Source organism: Aquarana catesbeiana, linkage group LG03 (genome assembly GCF_042186555.1).
Source record: "Aquarana catesbeiana isolate 2022-GZ linkage group LG03, ASM4218655v1, whole genome shotgun sequence".
NCBI lineage: Eukaryota > Metazoa > Chordata > Amphibia > Anura > Ranidae > Aquarana > Aquarana catesbeiana.
Window position 1 is genome coordinate 655,328,056 of NC_133326.1, and position 27,674 is coordinate 655,355,729.

At 42.5% G+C, this 27,674-nt stretch overlaps 1 protein-coding gene across 7 annotated transcripts in view; it reads right to left on the reverse strand.

Annotated features, from left to right (window-relative positions):
- Positions 1-210: 210 nt before the first annotated feature.
- The window catches only part of CACNA1A (calcium voltage-gated channel subunit alpha1 A), a 363,579-nt gene continuing 336,115 nt past the window's right edge, over positions 211-27,674 (reverse strand). For 6 of the 7 annotated variants that reach the window (XM_073622743.1, XM_073622741.1, XM_073622739.1 and 3 more), the window contains 2 exons: positions 19,317-19,528; positions 211-2,418 (listed from right to left, as the gene is read on the reverse strand). In XM_073622743.1, coding sequence (XP_073478844.1) covers positions 1,894-2,418; positions 19,317-19,528 — 737 coding nt within the window. In that variant the 3' untranslated portion in view covers positions 211-1,893. The remainder of the gene's footprint in view (positions 2,419-19,316; positions 19,529-27,674) is intronic. The other variant, XM_073622744.1, reaches the window with a different exon arrangement.

Sequence of the window (27,674 nt, forward strand, 5' to 3'; positions counted from 1 at the left end):
GGTCATACAAAGATCTCTCTTCGTATTCATGCAAGTTGGTCTGCAAGAACGCCCATCTGACTACTGCACCCCAAGTGAGGTGAGGAGATCTGAACCATGTCCACAAAATATAACACAGATACACATAAAAACATGAACAAATCAATACAGGAGAGCAGAAACGTAAAAAGGTAAACACTGGCTTTAAAAGATTGTTAAATCCATGCTGGGGTCTTTAATACAACATGGGAGACATGTTTAAAGTGGAATAAAACTGTCATATTATATGAGAAATATATGCAGTGCAATTCATATGTAAAGGATAACTCCAGTGTCATTTACACCAGGCCTTTACTACACAACAGCCACTACTCCCAAAACATTAAAAATTAACTTTGGCAGATTTCATTGCTCTGAATGGGATTAACCTTTTAAAATCCAAAGGCACGCTGTTCTAATTTCCAATTGGAGGAGCTCTTTGCCCAGTCAATAGGGCTGATTTAGGAAAAACAGAGCCAATGAGCAGCTATTGTTCCTTAGCAATTGTTTTTCGATTGAAACCGGATTGGTTGCTATAGAACTGACACCTACTTGTGACAAGAGAGGAGGTCCCCAAGCAGAAAGGGGTGATAACTAAGACTACAGAACTTCAAAGAACTGAATTTTCAAATTAGAGCGGCAAAAGTGTTTGTAATTCTAATTAAAACATTCGGTGTAGCTATTGCTTAAGTACATGTGTAGCTACACAAAAGATGTTTTTGAGACTGGTAAGAAAAAGGTGATTTAAGACCCATGATAAGGGCTGCTTGGGCACCCAGTACTCACCATGGGCTGTGTGTCATTAACTATGGTCTACATCGTAGCATTTTCTAACTTAATAACAAGCTTTAGACCACATTTAACCAGGTCTCCCATTCTCTCTGACAAACAGAAATTATTCTCAGCTCGCCACTTGGGTAGAGATTCCAGTTTTCATCTATCATTATCTTTTAAATTCATTGTGTATATATTTATATATTTATATTTAACATTTTTTGCCATTTATAATATTCATGCATCCGCCACACTCCGCATCTAACGTTTTTCAAACAAAGTCGGAAAAAAAGCTTTTAAAGTTAGCAACGCAATTTGTTTTTTGTGATTTTTTTTTTTTATGTCTTGTTTTTGGGAATTTCAAGCAAAAAATCAGATGTTGAATCAAATGCTGCTTTTTTTTATTTTTCTCCAACTTTTTGTCTTTTTTTGTTGTATTTTTTATTTTTTTTTTTAATCTCATTTCCGCAGGCAATATGAACAAATATGAGCTCTAAACACTCTTGCTCGTGTGCGTCTACGTGCTCTCTCTCCAAGACATTAACCAGCACACATAAATCCAATCCTCTGGATGATAAAACTCATCAATACAAATTGAGAAAAAAATACCATTTTTTTTGTACATTTTCCAAAAGTTCTCTGCAGCTTTTTAGAAACTTTCACGCCGTTTTGCGTTTTTTTTTCTTTTCTTCTACGTGGGAAAATTGGAGCAATGGAGATGGTTCTGAACAGTGATAACAACGGGGAGCTCCGAGAGCAGGGAGGGGAATTTGGTGGTAAACTTGTTGCTTTATCCTCCTGAGTGTCATCTACTCTCTTGCAAAATACATATGCCCTCCCAAAATACACCGAATTATAAAAAAAACATGCTGCAAGGGCGTCCTTCCTTATACCAAAATGTGGAAAGGAACAAAAGGAGGATTTTCTTTTTGGTGGTAATTTATTATTTTTTTTTTTGGGAAACATATTTTTCCTCCCCCTTTCTTGTTCCTTTTTGTAGACGTGTCTTTGTTTTCCCTGCTAGAGTGAAGTTCTTTAATATATATATAGATATATATATATAGATATATATATCTATATATATACATGTAGATTTTTTTTTTAGCACCAGTCGTCTTCCTCACTCTCACTGTAACGTTCGTGACGAGACTTAGTGGGTCGCGGGGTCCCATGGGAGTAGCCGTTGGGCAACCTGCGCCCATGTGGCGATAGGGGAGGTGCCCCCCCGGGGTCGGCAGTCCTGGAGGTGCGCTGGTCACAGGGGTGGGGTCCCTCATAGGAGGAATCCCGGTAAGGGCCACTGTGCCTGCATCCAGCGCGAGGGGCATCAGAGCAGTGTCCCCTGGTGTGACGGTGTGGTCGAGGAGAGTCGTTGTGAGTGGCCCGTCTCTCATTGCTGCTCACGTGGCTGTCGCTCTGAGGGTATCTTCTTGGTATGGGTGTAGTCATTCGGCAAGGGGACAGCTGCTGTGGGGGGCCGATGCTGGCAGGCCGGCGAACCACCGGGGAGTAGGTAATACGTGGCCTGGGGGTTGGGGGAAGCTGGGGCAGCTGACGCCTTCCTCTGCGGGGTGTGCTGGCCCCAGAGGTTGAGGGCACGGGGCTGCCATCCACTGAACTACTGCCCTACACAAAAATCCAAACAAAATGGGAATTCAAGAGCAAGAGAAAACACGAGAGGAGACACGCAAGGTGGGGGACATACATGACACAAAAGGAAGGACAGAGAAGTAGGGGCAACGAGAAGACATGGATAATCATGAAGAATAAGTACAAGGACATAAACATCACAAAGAAGATGTTAGAAAGTAGACAAGGACAGATGACAATGATACAGTATGAAGTGAGGTGAGGTACATACAAGATATTGAATGAGAGTGAAGAAAGGTTTGGCCCATGGAAAAAGACAGAGGAGAGCACAGAGACAGATACAGAGTGACAGAAGAGCAGGCACAAATGGGTAAAAGAGATTTAATAGACAGCAAGAATGAACAGGTACAAAACATTCAAGAAACAGGTACAGAAAGGTGAATTGAGAAATCAGCAAGTGGAAGGGGGAAGAAGTGCCCTCACATAAACACAGAAGGGTTATGATGGGGTTGTGAGGAGAGAAGGTAAGGGTGACAGCAATAGCAACAGGGAAATAAAAATAAAATAACGGAAAAAGTGGAAAAGAGATGGATTTTCTGTAAGTTTTGTGCAGGAACAAGCAGATTGAGCAAAACAAGCAGGGGTAAGAGACAGGAGATCCAACTAAAACAAGAAGAGGCAACTAAAAGACAGATAAAGCCCACCACTACTCAAACATCTCCTCTATCATTTTTTCCTGTTATCCCAGGAGCAACCACCGTTCCTTCTAAAATACATGAGCAGCGGGCAAAATGTAAAAGTATGGAAAGCTGATACCCCAGCAATGGGGAAAGGGCAAGCAAAGAAAAGGGGAAACACTTTGAACAAGGAATATATATCAGAAATGCAAGGAATTAGGAAAGAAGGGAATAGATGGGGATGGAGAGATGAAGAGTAAGATCCAAGCTTATGTACTATGTGTTTTAAAATAAGGATTATTATGTTGACCCACTGAGGTTTAGCTAGATGCCATCTGGCTTAACAACCTGCAGGTTTTTTGTTATAATATGTACACTCTTTTTCCAAGTGGGGAAGCCCCTACCACTCCCAACCCCAAAATCTTAGCTCCATATAGCCCTGCTACCTTTTACGCCAATCTGCTTTGCATTTTACATTGAAATAAATGGAAAATCCCACTGAGACAGTAAGATTTTATATGATTCAAGAAGCAGGCAGGTGATATAACCAACTAGAATCCTCTCAGAACTTATCAGTCTTGGGTTGACATTTATTCTAACCCTTGAATCTATTGTGATTTCTATAAAGAGGTCTCTAATTCTATAGATTCTGCAAAGTTGAGGATGATCATAAAAATAGTGATGTACCATATAGCAACTGCACAGTTTCCAGATTTCAAGTGTACCTGCGGCCAGGCTATAGACAATCACTTATTAACATATTCTTAACAAGCTGTAAAAAAGCTCTAAAACGTTGTTTAACTGCAGGTAAAAGCAATGCATCTGGGTTGGGGCAACCTCATTAAACCTTGGGAACTGTACCTGCACCACACACTGTGGAAACGGCCTGTAATGTTTCTTCGGGCACTGAATCCTGCATGGGCACTCACCTTGGCACTTAGTGCAATGCATAAAGTTACATTATGTACAGTCCAGCATTGTACACAGGTAAGACTGGGTCACCCTGTATGTTTTCTGACCATTACAGTTAATCACTGGGGTTATAAAATGAAACCAATTAGACCTCAGTCTCGGGCGGATAAACAGGTGACACATTACACCACAGGGTCACACTTTTACTGGCATTTCCATCTCAAGCCCTTACAAGGTCTTTGGGTGCTTCCTTTGCCCTTTAGCTATGAGGATTAGCTACAGGATGGCCTACACCTGGGTTTCTGCGCTCTTCTACTGGACACACTTCCCCTATGGTCTGTACCCTACTCTGTGATTTCCCCATAGAAGATTACCCTCACTTATAGCTATGGCAGAAAGCAGGCAAAAAGGAGCCATTGCAAAAGTGCAGGGAAAAATTGGCTCTGCCGTAGGCCCACACAACACTCAACCTCAGAGTGACAATGTGTCTCTTGCACCAGAATAAGAGCTGATTCTAACACTGGTCTCTGCATCTGATTCTAGCTATTTTTAAAGCACATGATAGGCAGTCTATTTGACAAAAGATGAATTTTCCGTATCTATGTCACAATTACTTGGTCAAATACAGCCATCTTTGCTCAGGGCTCAAAAATGCTATGCCCCTCCTCCCACTCCCTTTTCTTTGCCGGATTCGGATCCCAATATGCCTGCCTTTGATGAGGCAGATATAGAAAGGGGATGTAGAGGACATTGAGACAGTATTTGAGGAGGCTGCAAAAGACTGTTCTCCCCCAGGCTGCCACTATATTGAAGCGGGAGTGTCACGCAAAATGATGTATAGTTCCTACTTAGTTTGTATTATCAGGCTATTGTTTTTGGAATGTAGTGGGCTATCCCTGTAGTTGATCCTACCCTCTCACTTTACCTATTGTACATCTCACTGTACCTATTAAAGATATTCTTTCTTTCAAAGATTCTGCAGACAGAAGGTTTTAGACACACTTAAAGGCTCTCTTTGCTATTACTCTTTATCTCTTGCAGGTTCAGCCCTGCAACCAGCTCTCACTGAAATTTCAGTATGTCAAACTGCAGCTAACTGGACTAAGGCAATAAAAAATCCATATAACCCTATTTTTCAGAAATGTGTTTTAACAGATCAATTGGAGCAAATACCTTCTGCTCTGCTTTTTTGTGTGGATGCCCTAGAATATGTCCTGAGACAAATATCCAAAATGGCCCTAATCTCATTTCACTTGCACACAATCTTGTGGTTGAATGCCTGGATAGCTGAAGCTGCCTGTGAAAAGCATTTCTTTGGAAAAGCACTTGAACAATTCATCAAAGATGTCACAGGAGGGACGGTTTTACTTCCATAGCGGAAACCCCCCCTCCTCAGCAGTCTCTACCTTCTCAAAATGCAGAGTTTTTAACTGCTCTATCCAGGCCTCAATTTCAATACCTAAGTGCAACCCTTCCGTTTGGTGCAAGGCTTGGGCCACAAAGCCCAGCAAGTCTTGCCCAAAGCCCTCTTCACAATCAACGGATGCCCTCACTCCTAAGAAGAGCGGGGGGGGAGGAGCATGTGTTATCGTTAGCCTCTCTCTGGGTCATAGACATCTTAGACCTGTGGGTTCAATCAGTGGTTTCAAAGGGGTACAAAACTCTCCCCCTTACACCTTTCTTATCTCAAATCAACTAAAAACTTCCCAAGGACAGTCAGATATGCAGAATGCCTTGAATCATCTCTTGTCCCAGGGAGTAGTTGTGCCAGTACCTGCACAAGACAGGTTTAAGGGTTCTATTCAAACCTGTTTATGGTATCAAAACCCAATTGGGGTATTTGTCCTATTCAGTACTTAAAATCCCACAATAAAAACCTTCATATTGCAAAACTTTCCATGGATTCCGCAAGGTCGATAATTGCCTCTGAGACGGGGGGGAATACATAGCATCTGTAAACATCCAAGATGCCTATCTGCATGTTCCCATGTATCCATCTTATTTGTGATTTCTGTGCTTGCAGGTTGTTGCACTGTTCTTTTACCTGTCCTGTGCTCCCAGATTGTTCACAAAGGGCCTAACACCTCTTCCTGCCCTTCACAAAACTCAGGGCATCCAGGTCACAGCCTATCTAGATCACCTTCTCCTAAAAAAATGAATTTCCCATCCAGCTATCAGCAGACATCCACCGGACAATCCAGATTCTCCAGGCTTTCGTATGGATGATTAAGTTTAAAAAAAATCCACTCTGCAGCCTTCTCTTCGCTTGGAATACTTGGGTCTGGTCCTGGACACATCCCAAGCAAAGATGTTCCTTCCAGAATAGAAAATTATTTCTCTCACTGTGGACTACATAACCCATCAAGGGGGCACCAGCAGTCATGCAGAACTTGGTACACAGACATACTCAGACATCTAAAGACTTTAAAGGTTATTGCTTGCTTGTTAAAAATATGTAATATTCACAGCCTGGCCACAGGCTCACTTTATTTTTTAACACACAGGTGCATTGCTATAAAATAAAATACCTGCATCATCACTATTGACATCACTAGTTTATCAGACCTCCGATAGAAAAAGAAAGTGACTAAAAGAAAAGTTCATACTTAATTGGCCAAAAAAGCCTGTGACACACCTCTGCGATTTCTACACTCCCCCAGACCTGCATTATGTTAATACAAATGCAGTTGCAAAATATCACTGGAGGCTGATTTCCCTGACAAAATCTAGGAACTATTTTCTTTCTTATAATCTAACACTTCTTGGGGGAGCTTGTTTGGTAACGGGATGCTGGAGTTTAGCTTTAATGCTGACATCCTGTAACTCTGGGGTGCAGGGTTTAATTTTCATCAAAGATGTTACACATAATTTGTATGCCCAAAAATATAGTGTAAGGTAAACTGGCATCCACCTAATCTACCCTATCCCAAATGTGTGTATGACTGTAGTAGGGACAATGTAAACTGCGTCTGGGAGTGATGTGGGATATGAATGGTAATATGATGACAAAAACTCAATAAAATATGTCAAATAAAATGAGCAACAGAAACTTTACTTATAGCCACGTTATTGTAATAAAATACAGTTAAATGCTAATTATTACATAAAATCTAGGAGGATATATATATGTAAAATATTGCATGTTTCTGTATCGTCCATGGGGGACAAAGCTTTATTGATAAGCAACCAAGGGCTATAATGCACCCTACAGTAGAAATGAGCACTGTTTCCTGTTTAAGCCCAAACTACCGTTTTAAACTTCTTACTATTTCTTGTGAGGCCAGGAATTGATGACACAGTTAACTGTGCACAAGCTTTGCAGCACTCTGGTATTCGTTGAAGCAGTCTCTCCACAAGATGGCCACTATCTCCCCATGCTACAAGGCCACAAGGATGACATTCTTTTCACACACTTCTATTGACAGCCTCCTCAGCAGCGATGACAAGTGATGCACAGCTTTTGGCAAAGTCACAACTTGGCTGTCCCCAGCCACCGCTTGCAGTGGTACACTGCTCTAGTTTGTGAGAACTCCTGGGGGAGTTTAAAAGTACATACTCCTTTTTTGGTTATTTGCAGCATATTTGGTACTAAACAGAAGGGCGGAAACTGCTGCAGGCAAATCTTCTACTCAAGACCTTATTTGCAATATATGCAAGGTTGAACTTGGCACCAGAAAAGATCAAGCCTTTTGTGCTTCATTCTGAATGTTCGTTCATTCAGGGGGGCTATTTCTGATACCGTCCCTGCTTTCTCAAGTGCACAGTACTCTACCTATTTTACATCAGAAGTATTTTGATGTTTTCTCATCATCCACTACTCAAAGAATTTATTTACAAAGTTGGAAACACCCAGGCAAAATATTCTGTATCCCTATACGGTTCAAGATGGTCTAACCCTTTGCAAAGTACTTTGATTTCCAGTATCTCACTCTTATGCCCCGTACACACGGTCGGATTTTACGACGGAAAAATGTGTGATAGGACGTTGTTGTCGGAAATTCCGACCGTGTGTAGGCTCCATCACACATTTTCCATAGGAATTTCCGACACACAAAGTTTGAGAGCTTGCTATAAAATTTTCCGACAAAATCCGTTGTCGGAAATTCCGATCGTGTGTACACAAATCCGACGGACAAAGTGCCACGCATGCTCAGAATAAATAAAGAGATGAAAGCTATTGGCCACTGCCCCGTTTATAGTCCCGACGTACGTGTTTTACGTCACCGCGTTCAGAATGATCGGATTTTCCGACAACTTTGTGTGACCGTGTGTATGCAAGACAAGTTTGAGCCAACATCCGTCGGAAAAAATCCTAGGATTTTGTTGTCGGAATGTCCGAACAAAGTCCGACCGTGTGTACGGGGCATTACAAGGCTTTGACAAATTGAATATACTCTACCCTTTCTGGGCTCTACCCTTTAAACCTTACTCAACACTGTACTGATATCCTCAATTTATAGACTGCATTGATCATCATGTTGAACTTTATGTGCAACGTGCCACTGGATGCTGGCAGTGTAATGCCCCATACACACTATTAGATTTTCTGCAGATTTTTGACATGTAGTACAAGGGCCTTCCTGATTGCATACAAATTGAAACTCTTATGCCGCGTACACACGGTCGGACTTTTCGGCTAGAAAAGTCCGACAGCCCTTCCGACAGACTTTCAACAGACTTTTGGCGGACTTGCGGCAGACTTTCTAACGAACAGACTTGCCTACATGCGATCACACAAAAGTTCGACGGATTCGTACGTGATGACGTACACCCGACTAAAATAAGGAAGTTGATAGCCAGTAGCCAATAGCTGCCCTAGCGTGGGTTTTTGTCTGTCGGACTAGCATACAGGCGAGCGGATTTCTGGGTCTGGCGTAGTTACGACGTAAAGATTTGAAGCATGTTTCAAATCTAAAGTCCGTCAGATTTGCGGCGGGAAAAATCCGCTGAAAGTCCGGGGAAGCCCACACACGATCGGATTGTCAGCCGGCTTTGGTCCGTCGGCGTCCGTCTGACTTTTGTAGACGAAAAGTCCGACCGTGTGTACACGGCATAAAGGTTCGACCTCATATTATATGGTTTTGGTAAATCTGAAGACAAAAATCTGCAGAAAATCTAATGCCCCGTACACACGATCGGACTTTCCGACATCAAAACCGTGGATTTTTGTTCGAAGGATGTTGGCTCCAACTTATCTTGCATATACACGGTCACACAAATGTTGGCCAACAATTACGAACGTAGTGATGTACAAGATATCTCCATTACGAACGCTAGTTATATCTCCGGCTCGTACTTGATTCCGAGCATGCATGGACTTTTGTCCGACGGACGTGTGTACACACGATTGGAAAGTCCAAAAATCTGAATGTGTGTACGGGGCATAATAGTGTGTATGGGGCCTTATATCTTAGGTTTACCTTTCTTCTGTACAGATCTGCACAACATTCTGATTTAGGTGCTGGCTGGAGGGGCAGCAGTGTAAGGAGGCCTTTCTTTGACTACCCTCTGTAGGAGACCATCTCTTTGATGGATGAAATTGTTAAAAAAGAGATGATCACTTACTCTAGCTACACAAAAATAAGTGCAATATCCGCATATAAATACAAAATTCATATATCCAATCGATAAACTTGCATAGGTGACTTTTGCACATTTTTTTCGTTTCAATGTGTTTATTGAATTTTTCAGGGTTGCATGACAGTACATTAGATATGTCACTACATAGCGCCTGAGTACAGTAAATGATACAATATCCACCATAAGCAGTGTCCTGTCATCATTCAAAACATTTTCAAACGTAAAAAACAGAGAAAGCCATCTATTTGATGGTCATCGTGGAGTACCATTCAAATTGAAGGCATATATGCGACTAACAGATGGAGCCAGAAATGGCTTAGAGATATACAAAAAAGAAAAAAAGAAAGGAAGAGAAAAAAACAAGAGTGGATATGATGGAGTGGAAAGATGGTGAAGGGGAGGAGAGGGAAGAAATGAAGAATAAAGGAGATGAGGAGGGGTGGGAAGGGGGCACGACGCGGGGGAGTATCGTATATTATAAACCGCTGGATCAATAAGGGCCCAGATTTGACAGCTAGATTTGGATGGCGGTGTGCGATCCAAGGGTCCCAGATTTTGGTATGGTTATTAGCGAGAAGCTAGATAACTGTTCATTCATGATTGTTTTTTTCATGCCCCGATTATGGTCAGTTCTCTTAGGAACACCAGGAGGTAACGTATGAAGAAGGGAAAAAACTTTAGACCAGAAGCAGTTTAACATTGGGAAGGTGCACCATATATTGAGCACATCACCAGTAGCCTGGCATCCTCTTAAACATAGACTCAAATGTCCGGGGAACATATGGGCCAATTTTGAAGGTACCAGATACCATCTGGTAAGTACCTTATAAGCTTACTCCAGTGAAGTCACGTTAATGGAGCAGGATGCGATAGTGGACCACGCTTCTTGCCAGTCTTTTTCTAACTTTTGGGCCCTCAAATCCTCTTCCTATCTGGCTACGTAAGTATGTGTGGATGGAGAGGGCAATCTGTTGAATAGTAGACCAAGGACAATTCCTGTCTGAATTGCATGCGTTTCCCACACCACTCCTGTTTGAACCCAAGATTGTCATAGTGCCTTCAGCCTGGGTTCACACAGGAGCGGTGTGGGAAACCGCATGCGATTCTGACAGGAATTGCAACGCATTCCTGTTCAAATTGCATGTGATTATTTGCAGTGCAATTTGAGCCCATTCATTTCGTATGAGCTCAAATTGCACCACAAAGGTATCGGTACTCGGTATTGGTAAGTACTTGATTGAAAGTATTGGTACTCGTACTCGCCGCTGGTAAAAAAACAGCATCACTGCAACCCTAGTATTTAACAGAATCCCATATTTTCAGTGTGTGTGTTTAAAAAAGGGGCTAATGGTGAGTGGGCGAGAGGCGGGAGGGGTCCAGGGAAGCGATTTTATATTGATGGCAGTTTGGTAATATTTCAGGAGATTGGGGACGCTGAGGCCCCCTTCACAGCTATGGACATACATGGTCCTTTTGGAGATTCTGGGTTTTTAAGGTTATGCCAAATAAAGGACATTATGTGATTTTGAAAGGACTTAATGGCGAAAGAGGACACTGGAGTCAGAGAGAGTGAGGAATAGATATAATATTTTAGGGAGAATGGTTGTTTTGATGGAGTTGATACTCCCCATCCAAGAAAGGAGATGACTGCACCAGGAGGAGATTAACGTTTTAAGACTGCGGCTAGTCAGGATATAATTGACAGAATATAAATCTGTGTATTAAGGGGTCAGGGGTATGCCTAGATGTTCTAGGCTTTTGTAAGACCAGGATCTCAGAGCGGTAAGGGTAGTAGGAAAGGTGACATTTCCAACCACTGATTTCCTCGTTAAGATGGAGGTAAGAGATGCGGGCGAACGTCTGCAACATAGATAGCAGATTCGGTAAAGAAAAAACAGGTTGGGTTAAAGTTAGTAAGAGATCGTCTGCGAACAAGCTGAAAGAGGATCTCAGAAAGGTGAGGAGCGATGACCAATAGGCACCCCATGGATATTTATTTTATTTATCACAGGTACTTATATAGCGCCATTAATGTATGCAGCAATTTACATATATATTCTACGTTCACATCAGTCCCTGCTCTCAAGGAGCTTACAATCTAAGGTATTGGGATTAAGTCTAACAAGATGGGCTAAAGGTTCAATCGCTAGGATAAACAGGACTGGAGATAGGGGCATCCCTACTGAGTACCCTTCTTTATAGGGAAGGGAGTGGAAGTTCAGTTATTCAGTTCAGATATTTGACACAAGGGAAGGGAGTGGAATAGAAGTTCAGATATTTGACACGAGCCAAGGGGCCGCTGTAAAGAGACTGCAACCACGAAAGAAAGTTATTTCTGAAGTCACATTTAGTCTGTAGTGGAATAGATGCATCACATGATGTGTATTGCCAAAGCTTGTCTAAAGGGGACAAAACTGACTTGCTTTTTATGAATTAGAGTGGTGAGAAATGAATTCAACCTGGAAGTCAGTACCTTGGCCAGCAGCTTAATGCTGATGATGAGTAAGGAAATGGTTTAAAAATGTTGGGGGTCCAGTGGATCTTTTCCACGTTTGGGCAACATAGATATATGAGCTTTAAGTGAAGTCAAGTGCAGATCAGAATTTGACTTTAGGTGGTTGAATTAGTCTATCAAGTGTGGGGCCAAGATGTCTGTGAAAGTTTTGTAATAGAGGTATGTGAAGTCGACAGGCCCTGGGGCCTTTGAGGTCTTGAGGGACTTGATGGTCGAGAGGATTGCAAGAGTGGTGATATCTGTGTCCATCTTATCCCTCATGTCCCTGGAGAGTGATTTGGTCAGCCATTAAAGAACAGAAGGTAGAAGGTTTTTTGTATAAATCATTAAGTATGGAGCCGGAGCTTGATAGCGCTAGGGCCTTTTGGGCAAGTATTTAATAGATTGGCAAGCATGGAATCCAGTTTATTGGATTTCGAATAAAAAGATTGTATGTTGTACTCCACTCTCATGGAATTCACTTGTTTGCAGAGAGAAGTCAATGGATGGACTTTCAATTCGGATTCCAGATGGGCCAACTGAGAAGACAGAATGAAGATTTTGGCTTTGCATGCCTTTTTAATACGGGAAGCCAGTTGGATGATGGAACCCTGGATTGTGACTTTATGGGTTTCACAGAGAGACGTAGGGGAGGATGCCGAGCTGCATTTGAGGCGAAGTAAAATTTGAGATCATTAGCAATAGAGTCTACAGTAGTTGAGCGACAAATGGAGTCATTTAGATGCCACATGAAAAGCAGAGGGGTTACAGGATAGAGAGTTGCATCAGATAAGAATGGGAGAGTGGTCAGACCAAGAGATCGAGAGGATCCTGGCATTAAGTATGGAAGTTAGGGATTGTGGTTGGACAAAAAAAATGGTCTAGGCGAGAGAAACTGTCGAGAGGAGCGGAATAAAACGTGCAGTCCCTGGTTCTAGGGTTGTAATGTCTCCAGACATCAACCAAATTGTTGTCTGAAAGTCAGTAATTTTATCAATATTGGCTTTAAGGGTATTTTGTCTAGGAGGGTGGGTTACAGTAGTGGATTTATCTAGGCTAAAGTCAAGGACCATGTTAGTGTCTCCCATGAGGAAAAGAGTGCCTTGATGATGTGTGGAGATGAGGTGAAGGAGATGAGAAAAGAATCGATGTTGGTGATAGTGAGGAGCGCAGTAGTTAACTATGGTCATTTCAGTGTCAAAATTAGAACCCTGGAGCAGGATATATCTACTATCTGACTGTGATTTATAACTTGCAAGAAAATGGCGTATTATTATGAAGTTGGCTTGGTAAACTTGGCAGAAATTTTTATATAAATACTTACAACACGAGAATGGTGAAAGCCTTGTTTTCTGCAAACATACTATGTGTGTACGAAGGGAAGATAAATAATTAAAGGCTACTCTCCATTTTTTTCAGTAAATTTAATCCCTGGACATCATGAGAGACGAACATAAAGTCAGAGGATGCCATTGTAAAGGTGGATGGGCAAGGTAGCAAAAAAAATCACCCATGTTAAATGGGAGATCAGATGGGACCAGAGAGAAGGAGTCCCCAATGTCAGTCCAAGGGGGGAGGGGAAGGAAATGGGGAGAAGGGGGGGGGGCTATAGGGATGAAGAAGGGAAAGAGAAAAAGAGAAGAAGAAAGTGAAGAGCATAACATTTGCTGTAAAACTGCCAAGGCAGGGGGTGGTAATATACCAGAGCATCACCATAAGTGGGAGTTACTGGTGATGTCCAGGGGTAAGGTGAACAAGTGAAGATTAGGTAGCCATGAATGTTATAATGTTATCAAGTGAAACAGAGAGCATAACAGTAGAAATTCAAGTTAGACTAGCATTAATAAACAAACAGTGATGCTGTCCATAGAGAACTAAGTAGCATAAAGTTATAACACGTATGTTAAGGTGGATGCCCAGACAAGTGTGGCAGAAACAGGATAGTCAATGATCAGGAAAAGTATGCTGGATGACCATCCCAAGATGGTCAACAGATCAAACATCTAATGCAACATATTTGCAAGAATAATACCAGTAGGAGGCAGCTGAAGGGCAAGGAGGGGGCTCCCCCAGTTTGCTTTATTTACCAATGGAAACAATGTGGCAATGCCTGATGGAAGAGGAGTAAAAGTTAAAAAGTAAATGGGACAAAGAAATGGTTACATGCCAAAAAACAAGGGAGATGCCAATAAAATGTAAGGGGTCTCCCACCAGCCTCTCAAGACGTCCCCGAAGAGAGGAAAAAAAAAAGGGGGGTGGGTGCGGGGAGTAGGGGAGGCAGGAAGTGAGGGGAGGGATGCGGAAGGAGGGGAAGAGAGAATATACCACAGGTGGAAATAAAAAAAAAAAATAACAAGATCAACATATGAGGGACTTTTGCACATTTTTAAAACATAAATGTTTCATGCACCTTTGCAAGTTTATCGATTGGATGTATGAATTTTGTATTTGATGGTATGTGAGATCACACACTATTAATAGCAGCAGCTATCCCCTTTTTCTACTTATTTTTCTACACATTTTTATTTTCTTACACATTTCTTTCACATATTGCACAAGGGATCCTTGCCCAGGTAGTTTAATATTACACAAAATTAAAGGTCAATGGCTCAGGTCAAAACCTTGCTATTATGCATCAAAATGTTCCTTCCATTCCTCCAAGTCACGTCTCTGTTCCTGGATCCACCAGTATTCTTGGACTCCCTCACACTCTAAATGTGATTTCTAAACATCCTTGGCAAACTAAAAGCTCAAAACCTGTGGATAAATCTGCCTCAGCATAAAAGTCTAACCCCACCAGCAACATCAAAGGTGGAAGGACGTCTGATGGCTTTTGTGGAGTTTTGGGAAGTTTGCATAGCCAATGCATGGGTGCAGGAGGTTGTATACAAAGATACAAAATTGAGTTTTGCCTCTGTCCTCCAGCTTGATTTTTTGCTTGGCATTTTTAGCAACATCTGATAAACCCTCTTTCAGCTATTCAAGGATTGTTGAACCAGAGAGTTTTCATTCCTGTTTCTTCAAACCAAATATTGTTTTCTTATTCAAACCTGTTTACATTTCCTAAACCCATAAGAGGCCGAATTGCTATGTTGGATTTCAACCCTCCTAATATCTTTGTTCGTTCTCAGAAGTTTTGAATAACATCTTCTTAGGCTTCTTAGTATTCATCAACATAAAGGATACGTATTTATACATTCTCATCTGTCCAGGTCACCAACGATTTTGTTGCTTTGACATGGACAACAATCACTATCAGTTTGTGGCCCTTCCCTTCAGCCTGGCCTTGACCCTGGGAGTACAAAGGTCCTTGCACAAGTTCTGGGCCTTCTTCATCTCAGAGGTATTCCAGTCATCTGATATCTGGACAATCTGCTGCTGCAGAAACAGACCTCTCTAACCATCCAATGTGTCAATCATGATGCAGACCTTGAAGGCTTTTGGATGGATCCAGAACTTCGAGAAGTCATCTCTGATTCCATAAGGATGCAACAGGTCACTCATGCGCTACCCAATACACAGTAATAAATGATCTAATCAAGGAAATAGCTGCCAACACCTAGCTGTGTCTCCACATACACAATACAATAAATTGGGGAAGAAAATGATGTGGCGCTAAATCTAGTAAATTGTTGAACAATACATAATAATAATAATAATAATAATTAATAAAAAAACAAAAGTGTGTGTCTTAATGTCCAATTCAATAACAGTGACATCCAGAAAAAATCCAATTATCAATGTGCTAAATAAAAAAAAAAACAACAAAACCATATTATATTAAATACTTAATCAGTGCGAAAAAAAACATATAAAAAAGTGTCCAAAATGCCCTTAAACCGGGCAGTGCACCCAATCACCAGTGCTCTATATTCACAAGATACATAGATATAAAAGTCCCATCAAAAGTTGTGTAGTGGCAGCTCACCTGAAAGAGTGGACCTATGTTCACACATAAGTCATATAACTCTTTTTGTTGGTACACAGGTTTTTTTCCAATAAGCGATGCAGAGCTCTCAGTTTCTGCTCCCTGTAATCATCAAATGCAATAACAATGGAAATAGGTATAGTATTCGAGTAAATTTATTTAGGAGGGGGAACCGGGTGACGCGACTTCTGGTCACAAGCAAGACTGGAAGTTCAAAATCTTCAGCATTCCCTTTATGACCCAGCTGCGAACTACACTCACTGTTGAGTGTAACTTTTTATGTAAGTTATTATTTATTTCAATAAATTTACTCAAAATACTACACTATACAGATTTCCATTGTTATTGCATGTGATGATTACGGAGAGAAGAAACTGAGAGCTCTGCATCGCTTTTTGGAAAAAAACCTGTGTACCAACAAAAAGAGTTATATGACCCCGTGTGAACATAGGTCCACTCTTTCAGGTGAGCTGCCACCCTGCACATTGGTGGAGCACAGGATTGGTTTCACTGGATTACAAGGAATGTTCTATTTCACTGTATGATATCTACACAACTTTTGATGGGACTTTTATATGTATGCATCTTGTGAATATAGAGCACTGGTGATTGGCTGCACTGACCAGTTTTAGGGCATTTTGGTCACCTTTTTATAATTTTTTTTCTCGCTGATTAAGTATTTAATATATTATGGTATTGTTGTTTTTATTTATGTAGCACATTGACAATTGGAATTTTTCTGAATATCACTGTTGTTGAAATGGACTTTGAGACACACACTTTTGTTTTTTATAAATTATTATTATTATTATGTATTGTTCAACAATTTACTAGATTTAGCGCCATATCATTTTCTTCCCCAATCTCTGATTCCATCACATCGCTTACAGTTCTCCCAGACACCTTTTAGGCCAAGGTCTTTTTACCCCTGCAACATTTATTATTGCACGTGAAAGTCTTATTTTTTTTTAACACTTGGCCCTTAGCACCATCAAGAGTCATTTGTCTGTCCTGTCTGTTCTTTTAGAGCATCCTCTTGCTAATAATCCACTAATTCCTTCATACAAAGGACTTCACACATTCCTTCCCCCGTTCAGCCCAACTCCAAAAAATGGAGTTTAAATCTAGTATTGTTGGTATTACAAAGACCTCCAGTTGAAGCTATTCGGTACATTTAATTGACTTTGTTATTCTGTAAGCTTGCCTTGCTTGTGAATCATTATTGTAGTTAGAAGGCTCTCTGATTATTCAGCAATGTTCTGTATAAAGCCCCATTTGAAGATAAAGACAAGATTGTTTTGAGGCCAAAGCATTTTTTTTGCCCAAAGTGATCTCTGCTTTTTTCCTTACTGAGGATATTCTGTTACTTTTGTGTGTGTACAGCAAAGGGACACCCTAATGAGGTCTATATCCATTGTCTGGATGAGGTGTCAGGGTTTTCCTCTTGGCCACTGTTTCTTTTAGACAAAAGCATTTCCCGTTTATCATTCCAAAAATTCCCAAAAGAGGTTCTCCAGTTTCCAGATCCACTATTTCTAAATTGAGTACACAGATTGTTTTGCAGGCCTTTAAGTTAGCGATAAAGTGCCTTCTTTTCCTCTTAGTGTAGTGTAGCCCACTACACTAGGGCAGTGAGCATTTTTGGGGTTTTTCGTCAACAGGCTTCTGTGTCTTGGATATGAAAGGCTGCAACCTGGTCTTCTGCCTACATGATGTAGAAGTTCCACAAGATTGATGTATCTGCCTTTACAGATGGTAGTTTCAGCTGAAAGGTTCTGCAAACAGCTATTTATTGTCCTTTGGTCTTGTTTTTTTTTGTTTGTGGGAGCTGATTTGCCTGTGTTGTTTGGGTGTGCCCACCTCTTAGTTTGGACTGCTTGAGGATGTCCTTTGGTTGCTTATTGTCAGTAAAGCTCTGTGCTTCAGTGAACAATAAAGAAAATCGATTTTTGTTCTCACCCTAAAATTCTTTTCTTATTGAGGGACACAGCTCTCTAACCTAATATGCTTTTTCTCTTTAGATTGCTTGCTACAGCTGAACAGGTGTGAGGTGGGGTGAGATTTAGTATTAAAGAGGATGGCCTTGGGCTGAAATGTATAACGAAAATCCTTACCATTCCAATCCCTCAGTCCATCTTGGCGTGTCGTCTTGGTTTAGTGGATGCCATGGTCCCGTCTAACGCACATAGAACCCTACTTAATGTTTTATTATTTTATGCCCGCAAGGCTATTCTGCTACATTGGAAGAAGCTGACTCCTCCAACTGTGTCCTTCTGGAAGGGGTTGGTCAATTCCATTGATCCCCTTCCATAAAGGCACATATATCTCCAGGGGTTTTGAAGAGAAATTTACTAAGGTTTGGCAGGCATGGTTGATTTCTCCACCACTGTGGGGTGATTTTCAAATGAGGACTGGAAACTACCTGTGGAATTACACTTATACAACAGGCAGGACAAGGGCTTGGATAAAACTGATCAATAGATGGTGTTAACATTAGAGTCCTCTACTTTTATGGTCTAAGAGATTACTTTCTTAGATTTTGAATCCATTTTTTGTGATGGGCTGAGGGCCCATCCAGCTTTTATACATTTGTTATGGAAACTGAATTATACCACTTCATTGCTCCAGCCGCTCGGGGCTTCAAGGTTGGAAGAGAGACACGTTTCAGGGTTGGAAGGGAGGGGGTGAGAGGGGTTTATTGGATAGATAGGAGTAATTGTTTTTTTAGGATACTTACATGTTACTGTTATACAGCCCTGCGTGGCCAACTTAAGGCAATTCCTATTGTATTCACCAATTTGTTTCTATGTTTAAAGGTGAAATACTTAATACAAATAATTTAAAAATCCTTGGTTACTAATTATCAACCAAATGCATCCCTCAATGGACTCTGAGAAAATGATTTTAAGGTGAGTACAAAAATCCTATTTTAGTTTAGTTCTTGATGCTCCCACTAAAACCAGCATTTACATGGCTTCAAGTGTTGGTTGAGGGCTAGGCACTCATCTTTGGCATGATAAATGTTGGATGATTACTCTAGCTGTTATCACTAAAGGACATCCAGACAACAGCATTAAGATTCTGCCACAGTAAGTTACATGGTTCGCTATTAGGAGTTTGTTATAAATTATAAAGCACAGCAGTGTGCATTAACCCATATCAACCAATAACAAAACATCTTCCCTTGTATAGGCAGATTTTAACTGAAGGAAGATGATTGGCTGTTATGGTTTCCTGTGGCTTCCACATCATCACTGTTCTTTAAACCCTACACATTACTATCAAGTTAAATCATTTTATCACGCCACCCCATATTTTAGACAACGTGAAATATTGGACCCACCTGTCTGTGTGGAGTGTAATCTCGACCTGCACTTGGAGAGCGAGAACTAGCTCTCCCGTACTCCAGGCGCTCCCTTTCAGATCCAGGATGGTGATGGTGGTGGTGGTGATGATGGTGGTGATGGTGGTGATGCTTTCGGTCCCGGGTACGTCCACGTTCTTCTGGAGGCAGATCACATGATTGTGTGGTGGTACTGAGCTCTGTACCAAGACCTATTGGAGTATTACATAAAAAGATATAAGATGGGTTTACATTTATTTCACATTTGTTTTGCATCTTTCAAAGTGCAAAGTCTGTATTTTCCCAATTCACAAAGGATCTTTACATTAGCCACATGACTGTAGTTTTCAAATCTCCTTTGATTCAACTGAAAATTCAAAAACGCTGTTATTTTTTTTTAACATAAGAATAATTATCCTGGTGTGTTAGCTTTGTGATTGAGCTTAACACGCTCCTAGGAAAGAGAGCAGGAAAGGTAGACACTGAGAGACATTTATCATGCAAACTAGCAACAGATTTAGACAAAGAAAAAGTGTCACTCTAATGTTCCTATCACTGATATCAGCCAACACTTGTCAGAAACCATGAATCAGACCGAGACAGAAGTACAGTTAAATCACACTTCAATACCGGGCCTATTCTGGCACTCCTCTCCTACATGTAAAAATCATAATTTTTTGCTAGAAAATTACTCAGAACCCCCAAACATTATATATGGTTTTTTTTAGCAGACACCCTAGGGAATAAAATGGCGGTCATTGCAACTTTTTAACTCACACGGTATTTGTGCAATAATTTTTCAAACGCCTTTTTTTTGGAAAAAACAGTTTTAGGAATTAAAACATAACAAAACAGTAAAGTTAGCCCAATTTTTTTGTATTATGTGAAAGATAATGTTACGCAGAGTAAATAGATATCCAACATGTCACGCTTTAAAATTGCGCACACTCATAGAATGGTGCCAAACTTTGTTACTTAAAAATCTCCACAGGCGAAGCTTTAAAATTTTTGTTTAGAGTTGCAGAGGAGGTCTAGTGCTAGAATTGTTGCTCTTGCTCTAACGCATGCGGCGATGCCTCACATGTGTGGTTTGAATGGCGTTTACATATGTGGCCGGGACTTACGTGTGTGTTCGCTTCTGAGCGTGAGCTACCAGGGACAAGGGCATTTTAAATTTTTTTTTTTACTTTATTTTTACACCTAATTTTATTGATCACTTTTTTTCCCAATTACAAGGAATGTAATAGGAATCTATCGTGACAGGTCCTCTTTATGGAGAGATGCGGGGTCAATAAGACCCCACATCTCTCTTCCAGGCTGTAAAGCATGAGATAGGGAAAAAAAAATTCACCAATCTGATGCTGACAGCTGCGATCGCGGCTTTGTTTATAATGTCATTTGTCATAATGTCGCGCCCGGGCCTCCGACGGTCATAGAGATGACTGGTGACCATCTGGTCACCGGAAATCTCTATGGTCGTCATCCCTCGGCGTCTGATTCTTTCTCTGGGCGCCCGATGGCACGGGAGAGCCCAGGGAAGCACCGGATGGCGGCGGGGGGCATCCCCCCTCCCGTTGCCTATAAGAACGATCAAGCGGCGGAACTGCCGCTATAATCATTCTTATCTTGCACAGAATCGCTGCCTGCAAATAATGATATCTGAATGATGCCTGTAGCTGCAGGTATCATTCAGATATTCCCGCACAAAGTCAAGGACGTCATATGACAGTGTGCGGTGTTGAAGTGGTTAATAATAAAAGTAAATAGAACAAACGTAGTCAAAACATAGCCAAAGTTCGGTAACCAGAACGGATAGTCAGACAAGCCAGAAAGTCGGGGAGCCAGGGATCAGCGTAGTGCAACAGCAAGCAGGATCTGGAGCCAGAAGGAATGTCAGCCAAGCAAGTCTTTAACAGAAACGCAGGAGATAGTCTCTGTGATGTTGACCAAGGCGAAGGCAGAGATCATCTGAGCTGGACGGCTTAAGAAGGCAGGACTGACGAGCAGGATATCATCAACAGGTGAGTCACTGTGGAGAGATAGGAGCTGGCAATCAGCCGACAGCTGAGCGGCCAGCTCAGAGAAGGAAAGGCTGAGCCCAGCCCTGACAGTACCCCCTCCTCAACGACCCCTCCCCCTTGGAGGACCACCAGGCTTGAGGAGAAAACGTCTATGAAAATCACGGAGGAGGACAGGGGCATGTACATCTGAGGATGAGACCCAAGAGCGTTGCTCCGGACCGTACCCTTTCCAATGCGCTAGGCATTGTATGTGCCCACGGAACCTACGGGAGTCAACAATAGACTGTACTTCATACTCCTCATGGTTCTCAAACTGTACAGGGTGAGGACGTTGCACCGAAGTGGTAAAGCAGTTGCAGACCAAAGGTTTTAATAAGGAGCCATGAAATACATTTGATATATGCATATTAGAAGGAAGGTCTAATGCGTAAGCCACTGGGTTAATCCTGCGAAAAATACGGAAAGGCACAATAAACCGAGGTGCGAACTTCAGAGAGGGAACACAAAGTCGGAGGTTGCGAGATGACAGCCAGACCCTGGTAGGAAGGTGCAGACAAGCGTCTGCGGTCAACATGGAGTTTTTCCCTATCATTAGCATGTCGCAAAGCCTCCTGGACTTGTGCCCAAGTGGAACGAAGACCACGGAGATGCTCCTCTAATGCAGGAATACTCTGCGGAACAAGAGTCAGGCAACATGGAAGGTTGGAAACCATGATTCGCCATAAACAGGGACAATCGGGAAGCAGAATTCAAGGCACTTTGTGAGCAAACTCTGCCCACGGTAAGAGGTCTGACCAGTTTTTATGATGGTCAGAAATATAGCAGCGTAGGAATTGCTCCAAGGACTGATCGGCCTCATTAGACTGCGGGTGATACACAGAGGAGAAAGCAAGCTGAATTCCCAACACAAAAGGCTCGCCAGAACTGGGACACAAACTGACTAACCCTGTCCGAGACAATCACCTTGGGTAGCTCATGTATGGGAAAGATCTCCCGAGCAAAAATGGAAGCCAGTTCCTTAAAAGTGGGCAACTTCTTAAGTGGAATACAATGAGACATTTTGGAGAATCGGTCAATCACCATAAGGATAACTGTGTTGCTCTGGGAGTTGGGTAACTCTACAATGAAATCCATAGACAGGTGGGTCCAGGGCCTCTCTCCATTGGGTGTGGGTTGTAGGAGGCCCACTGGAAGGTGTTGTGGAGTCTTACTATGAGCACACATGGAACAGGCAGCTATGAAGGCGTTTACATCAGCACAAAGAATAGCCTTACCAGAATTGTTGGGAAATGGTCCAAAAGAGTTGATTCTTCCCAGGATGGCCAGCAGCCTTGGGAGAATGGTAAGTCTGGAGCACGGCAGTACGGAGACACTCTGGGACAAAGCAGCGGTCACAAGGTTTCTCAGGAGGAGCATGGACCTGAGCAGCAATAATGTTGTCACCCAAAGGAGAAGTGAGACTGGTGCGAACCATAGCAAGAATACGATCAGGAGGAATCACAGGAACCGGAACCGACTCCATCTTGGAAGTGGAGGAAAATTATTGTGACAAAGCGTCAGCCCTTACATTCTTCGTACTGAGTAAGAATGAGACAATGTAATTGAAACTTGACAAGAAAAGAGCCCATCGTGCCCTTCTGGGAGAGAGGCGTTTAGCCTCAGACAAGAATGTGTGATTCTTATGGTCAGTAAGAATGAGAACCGACACAGTGGTACCTTCGAAGAGATGTCTCCATTCTTTCAGGGCTAAAATGATCGCTAACAGCTCTCTGACACCAATCTCGTAATTGCACTCCGCAGATGACAATTTCTTGGAAAAGTAGCCACAAGGATGCATAGCGCTCTCAGAGGTAGGACATTGAGACAGAAGGGCGCCAACACCAGTCTCAGAAGCATCAACCTGAAGGATAAAAGGTAACATAGGATCAGGCTGTGCCAACACAGGAGCAGAAACAAAGGCAGCCTTGAGACTCTCAAAGGCCTTAATGGACTCCGGAGACCAACTCTGTGGGTTACCGTCCTTCCTGGTCATATCAGTCAGGGGCTTGACCAGAGACGAGAAGTTACAAATAAACTTCCGATAATAGTTGGCAAAGCCAAAAAAATGATGCAGAGGACGTAAACCCACGGGTCTGGGCCACTGTAGGACTGCTGAAAGTTTCTCTGGGTCCATCGAATAACCAGCAGCGGAAATGACATAACCCAGAAATGTAACCTGTTCACGATGGAATTCGCACTTCTCCAATTTACAATAGAGATTGTCCTCTCTTAGTTTCTGAAGTACACGACAGACATCTGTGTGGTGGCTCTCCAGGGGCTTGGAAAATATGAGGATATCGTCGAGATAAACCACCACACATAACTGCAAATCTTGGAGGACATCGTTAATAATTTCTGGAAAACTGCTGGGGCGTTACAAAGGCCAAAAGGCATTACGAGGTACTCATAATGGCCTGTTCTGGTATTAAATGCAGTTTTTCACTCGTCACCCTCCTTAATCCTCACAAGATTGTATGCCCCTCTCAACTCAAGCTTCGTGAAAACAATTGCTCCCTTGAAGCAGTCCAATAACTCTGCAATCAACGGAATCGGATAGGCATTCTTAATCGTGAAACGATTGACACCCCTATAATTAATACAAGGTCTCAGTTCACCACTCAGTTCTTCACAAAGAAGAAACCAGCACCAGCAGGAGATGAGGATTTGCAGATGAAACCTCGAGAAGGTGCGTCTGCAACATACTCCTCCATGGCCTTATCCTCCAAGACCGACAAAGGGTAAACCTGGCCACGGGGGGGTATGACATCAGGTTGAAGGCCAATTGCGCAATCATACGACCGGTGTGGAGGCAAACTACCTGCTTGACCTTTTTCAAAGACATTGCTAAAATCGCGGTACTCCTCCGGCAGGGAGGAGAGTGAAGAGGTGCTCAGGACCTTGGCTACCTTCTGGAAGCATGTCTTACTGCATTGTGGCGACCAGGAAAGAACCTCAGCATGGAGCCAATCAAAAGAGGGGTTGTGCCTCTGTAACCAAGGTTAACCAATAACCAGCGGAAACGTAGGTGAGGAAATAACTTGGAATTGGATTATCTCATGGTGAAGAACCCCTACGGCCATGGACAATGGAACAGTCTCATGAGTCACACGGGCAGGCTGTAGAGGTCTCCCGTCAAGAGCCTCAACGGCAAGTGGAGTGTCACGCAGATGCAGTGCTTCGATACAAAGGCAGCATCAATGAACAGGCCTGCAGCCCCAGAGTAGACTATAGCCTGTATCTTAACGGACGACTCAGCCCAAGAAAGGCTAACCGAAACCACGGGCTTATCCTTCTGGATAACGTCGGACGAAACAACGCCACCTAAGGTTTGTGCGTGACAGGACCACAAGGTTCGGGCGTTCCCTGGACGGGTAGGACAAGACTTCAAAAAGTGACCTACCTGGCCACAATAAAGGCACAATCTCTCCCTCCCCCTAAGGGTTCTAAATCCGCAGAGAGATGCGTGAAGTGCATGGGTTCACCTTCACTGACCGACTCGGTACCAGGAGGCATGGGAGGTGAGGGAGGCAAGGGTGGGACTGCAAAGCAGAGACAAATGTACAGGAGGCTTCCGCAAGCGCTGCTTAAAAGAGAGACTTTCTCTGAGTCTGGAGTCAATGAGGATGGCAAATGTGATCAACTTCTCCAGCTCACTGGGTATATCTCGGGCTGCTATCTCATCCTTGATGGTATCCAAGAGACCATGAGAAAAAGCATCCATATGGACCTCATTGTTCCAAGCAACCTCTGCTGCCAGAGTATGAAATTCAATGGCGTAATCGGCAACAGTTCTCGTACTCTGATGGACATGAGGCACTTGGCAGCAGAAGCGGAGAGTGCGGGAACGTCAAATACCCTTTTAAAAGAAGCCACAAACTCAGGGTAACTCAAGACAACAGGTTTTTGCGTCTCCCATAGAGGGTTTGCCCAGGCCAAGGTTCTCTCAGAAAGCAAAGATATCACAAAACCTACTTTGCTTCTGTCCGTGGGAAACGCCTGGGGCAGCATCTCAAAGTATATCTCAACCTGATTGAGAAACTCTCTCGAGGCGGGTGCCTGCACAGAGACTGGAGCAGCAGCAGGGAAGGCCTGCAACACAGGTTGTACTGGAGCAGCCACAGTGGGAGATTCCAGGTGAGCCGTGCATTTGTAACGTTTGTAATGCCATGGCAAACTGATCCATGCGGTGATCCTGCTCATGCAAACTGGAAAAAATATTACCAACAAGTGGATTGACTGCATCTTCTGAACTCATGGCCTTCGCCTACTGTCAGAAACCATGAATCGGATGGAGATAGAAGTACAGTTAAATCACACTTGTTTAATAATAAAAGTAAATAGAACAAACATAGTCAAAACATAGCCATAGTTCGGTAACCGGAACGGATAGTCAGACAAGCCAGAAAGTCAGGGAGCCAGGAATCAGCATAGTGGAACAGCAAGCAGGATCTGGAGCCAGAAGGAATGTCAGCCAAGCAAGTCTTTAACAGGAACGCAGGAGGTAGTCTCTGTGATGTTGAAAAAGGCGAAGGCAGAGATCATCTGGGCTGGACAGCTTAAGTAGGCAGGACTAACGAGCAGGATATCATCTACAGGTGAGTCACTGTGGAGGAGATAGGAGCTAGCAGTTAGCCGACAGCTAAGCGGCCAGCTCAGAGAAGGAAGGGCTGAGCCCAGCCCTGACAACGCTACATGTATTGAACTGATGCCAATTGTATACAACAGCTTGTCAGGCTATTATATACTACAGAAAAATGGCAACTGATCATACACAGGATGTCAACTCACTGTGACCAAAACTAAAGCAGGTAATGCAAGATAGCTTCAGCTCTGCTCTCTACCCGCAGGAAAGATTCCTCAGATGCGTTTCACCCCTAGTGTGCTTAATCGCTGAGGCCTCAAGACAATACTGGATTCGCTGGCTCAGTGAGTATGTTTATGTTAATACCAGCAATGACAAAGGTAAGGGAAGAAAACACAAACATGCGGAGACTGAGGGAAAGGGGTTTGTACTGGAGGGATGGTCTGCATTGGGGGAATGGGGGGGTCTCTACTGAGAAAAAACTGGATGGAAGGGGTCTGTGTTGAGCAGCTGGGCTGGAAGGGGGATCTGTAGTGGGGGGGCTGTAATGAGGGGCTGGCCTGTGCTGAGGGAGGTTTAGGGCTATGGGTGGAAATCTGTACTGGGTGCGGAATCTGAGCTATTGAAGGAGATCTGTACTTTGGGGCATTTGGGTTTGGGGGTGGGGGGATGTTGTACTGGGAGGAAGGGATACATTTTGGTTGTACCATTTACACTAGCCTGTGCAATACTTTGGCCCACTGAACTGTTTGTATTACGCATATCCTACCCCTGTACTCTGTGCAGTAACCACTCCTGACCCCTTTACTCTTACTCTGTTTGTAACACACTCCTGACAACTGCACTCTGTACATTAAGCACTCCTGACCCCTGAATCCTGTGCATTAAGCACTCTTAACCCCTACATGATCAACACTATGTAGCACATTTCACACACCTTACCACTGCGCTCTATATTCTGGGCTTTATATTACATACTGCTGACCACTGCAATCTACATACATTATGTTTCTGTTGTATGCTATACTCCTGACCCCTGTACTGCATTCACTGTGCTGTACACTGTGTACTCCATGTTATATATTATACCACTGTGCCCTGTACTGTCTATGCTGTTTGTACATTATACTCCTGATCATTGCACTGTATATGTTGTAAATTATATTAACCTCCCTGGCGGTATGATTATTTCTGATTTTAGGTGCTGAAAGCGGTACAATTATTTTGCACAGAAATTTGGCGTTTTATATTGTAGGCCTGTAATTCTTAGGAATAGTTCACTTGAATCTGTCCAAACAAGAGTCTAGTAGACATCCCGGGTATGATAAAGTTTGAAAAACGAAATAAAAAATTATAATATAATAAATAACTATAAATAATTATAACAAATAATAATATAATAATAATAAAAATTATTCAATAATGTAATCAAATCAAAAACACTGAAATTTGCTCAGTTGCAGAATTTTAGCTTTTGTTACTTTTAGTGTTTGATGACGGATCTCCTCACAAATCACTATCGCTCAATTCTGCGAGTGATTCTAATTTATTATCGCTTTTTTCTAGCTGCTCTAAAACCACTTTTGATGTAAAGAGACAGTTTTGGTTGCTATGGACAATCTCCAGTTTCCTGGCAGAAAGAACAGTTTTATATATATAAAACTGCATGCAGGACACTGGGCAGACCACTAGGGACAAAGGGGATGTGTAGTTATT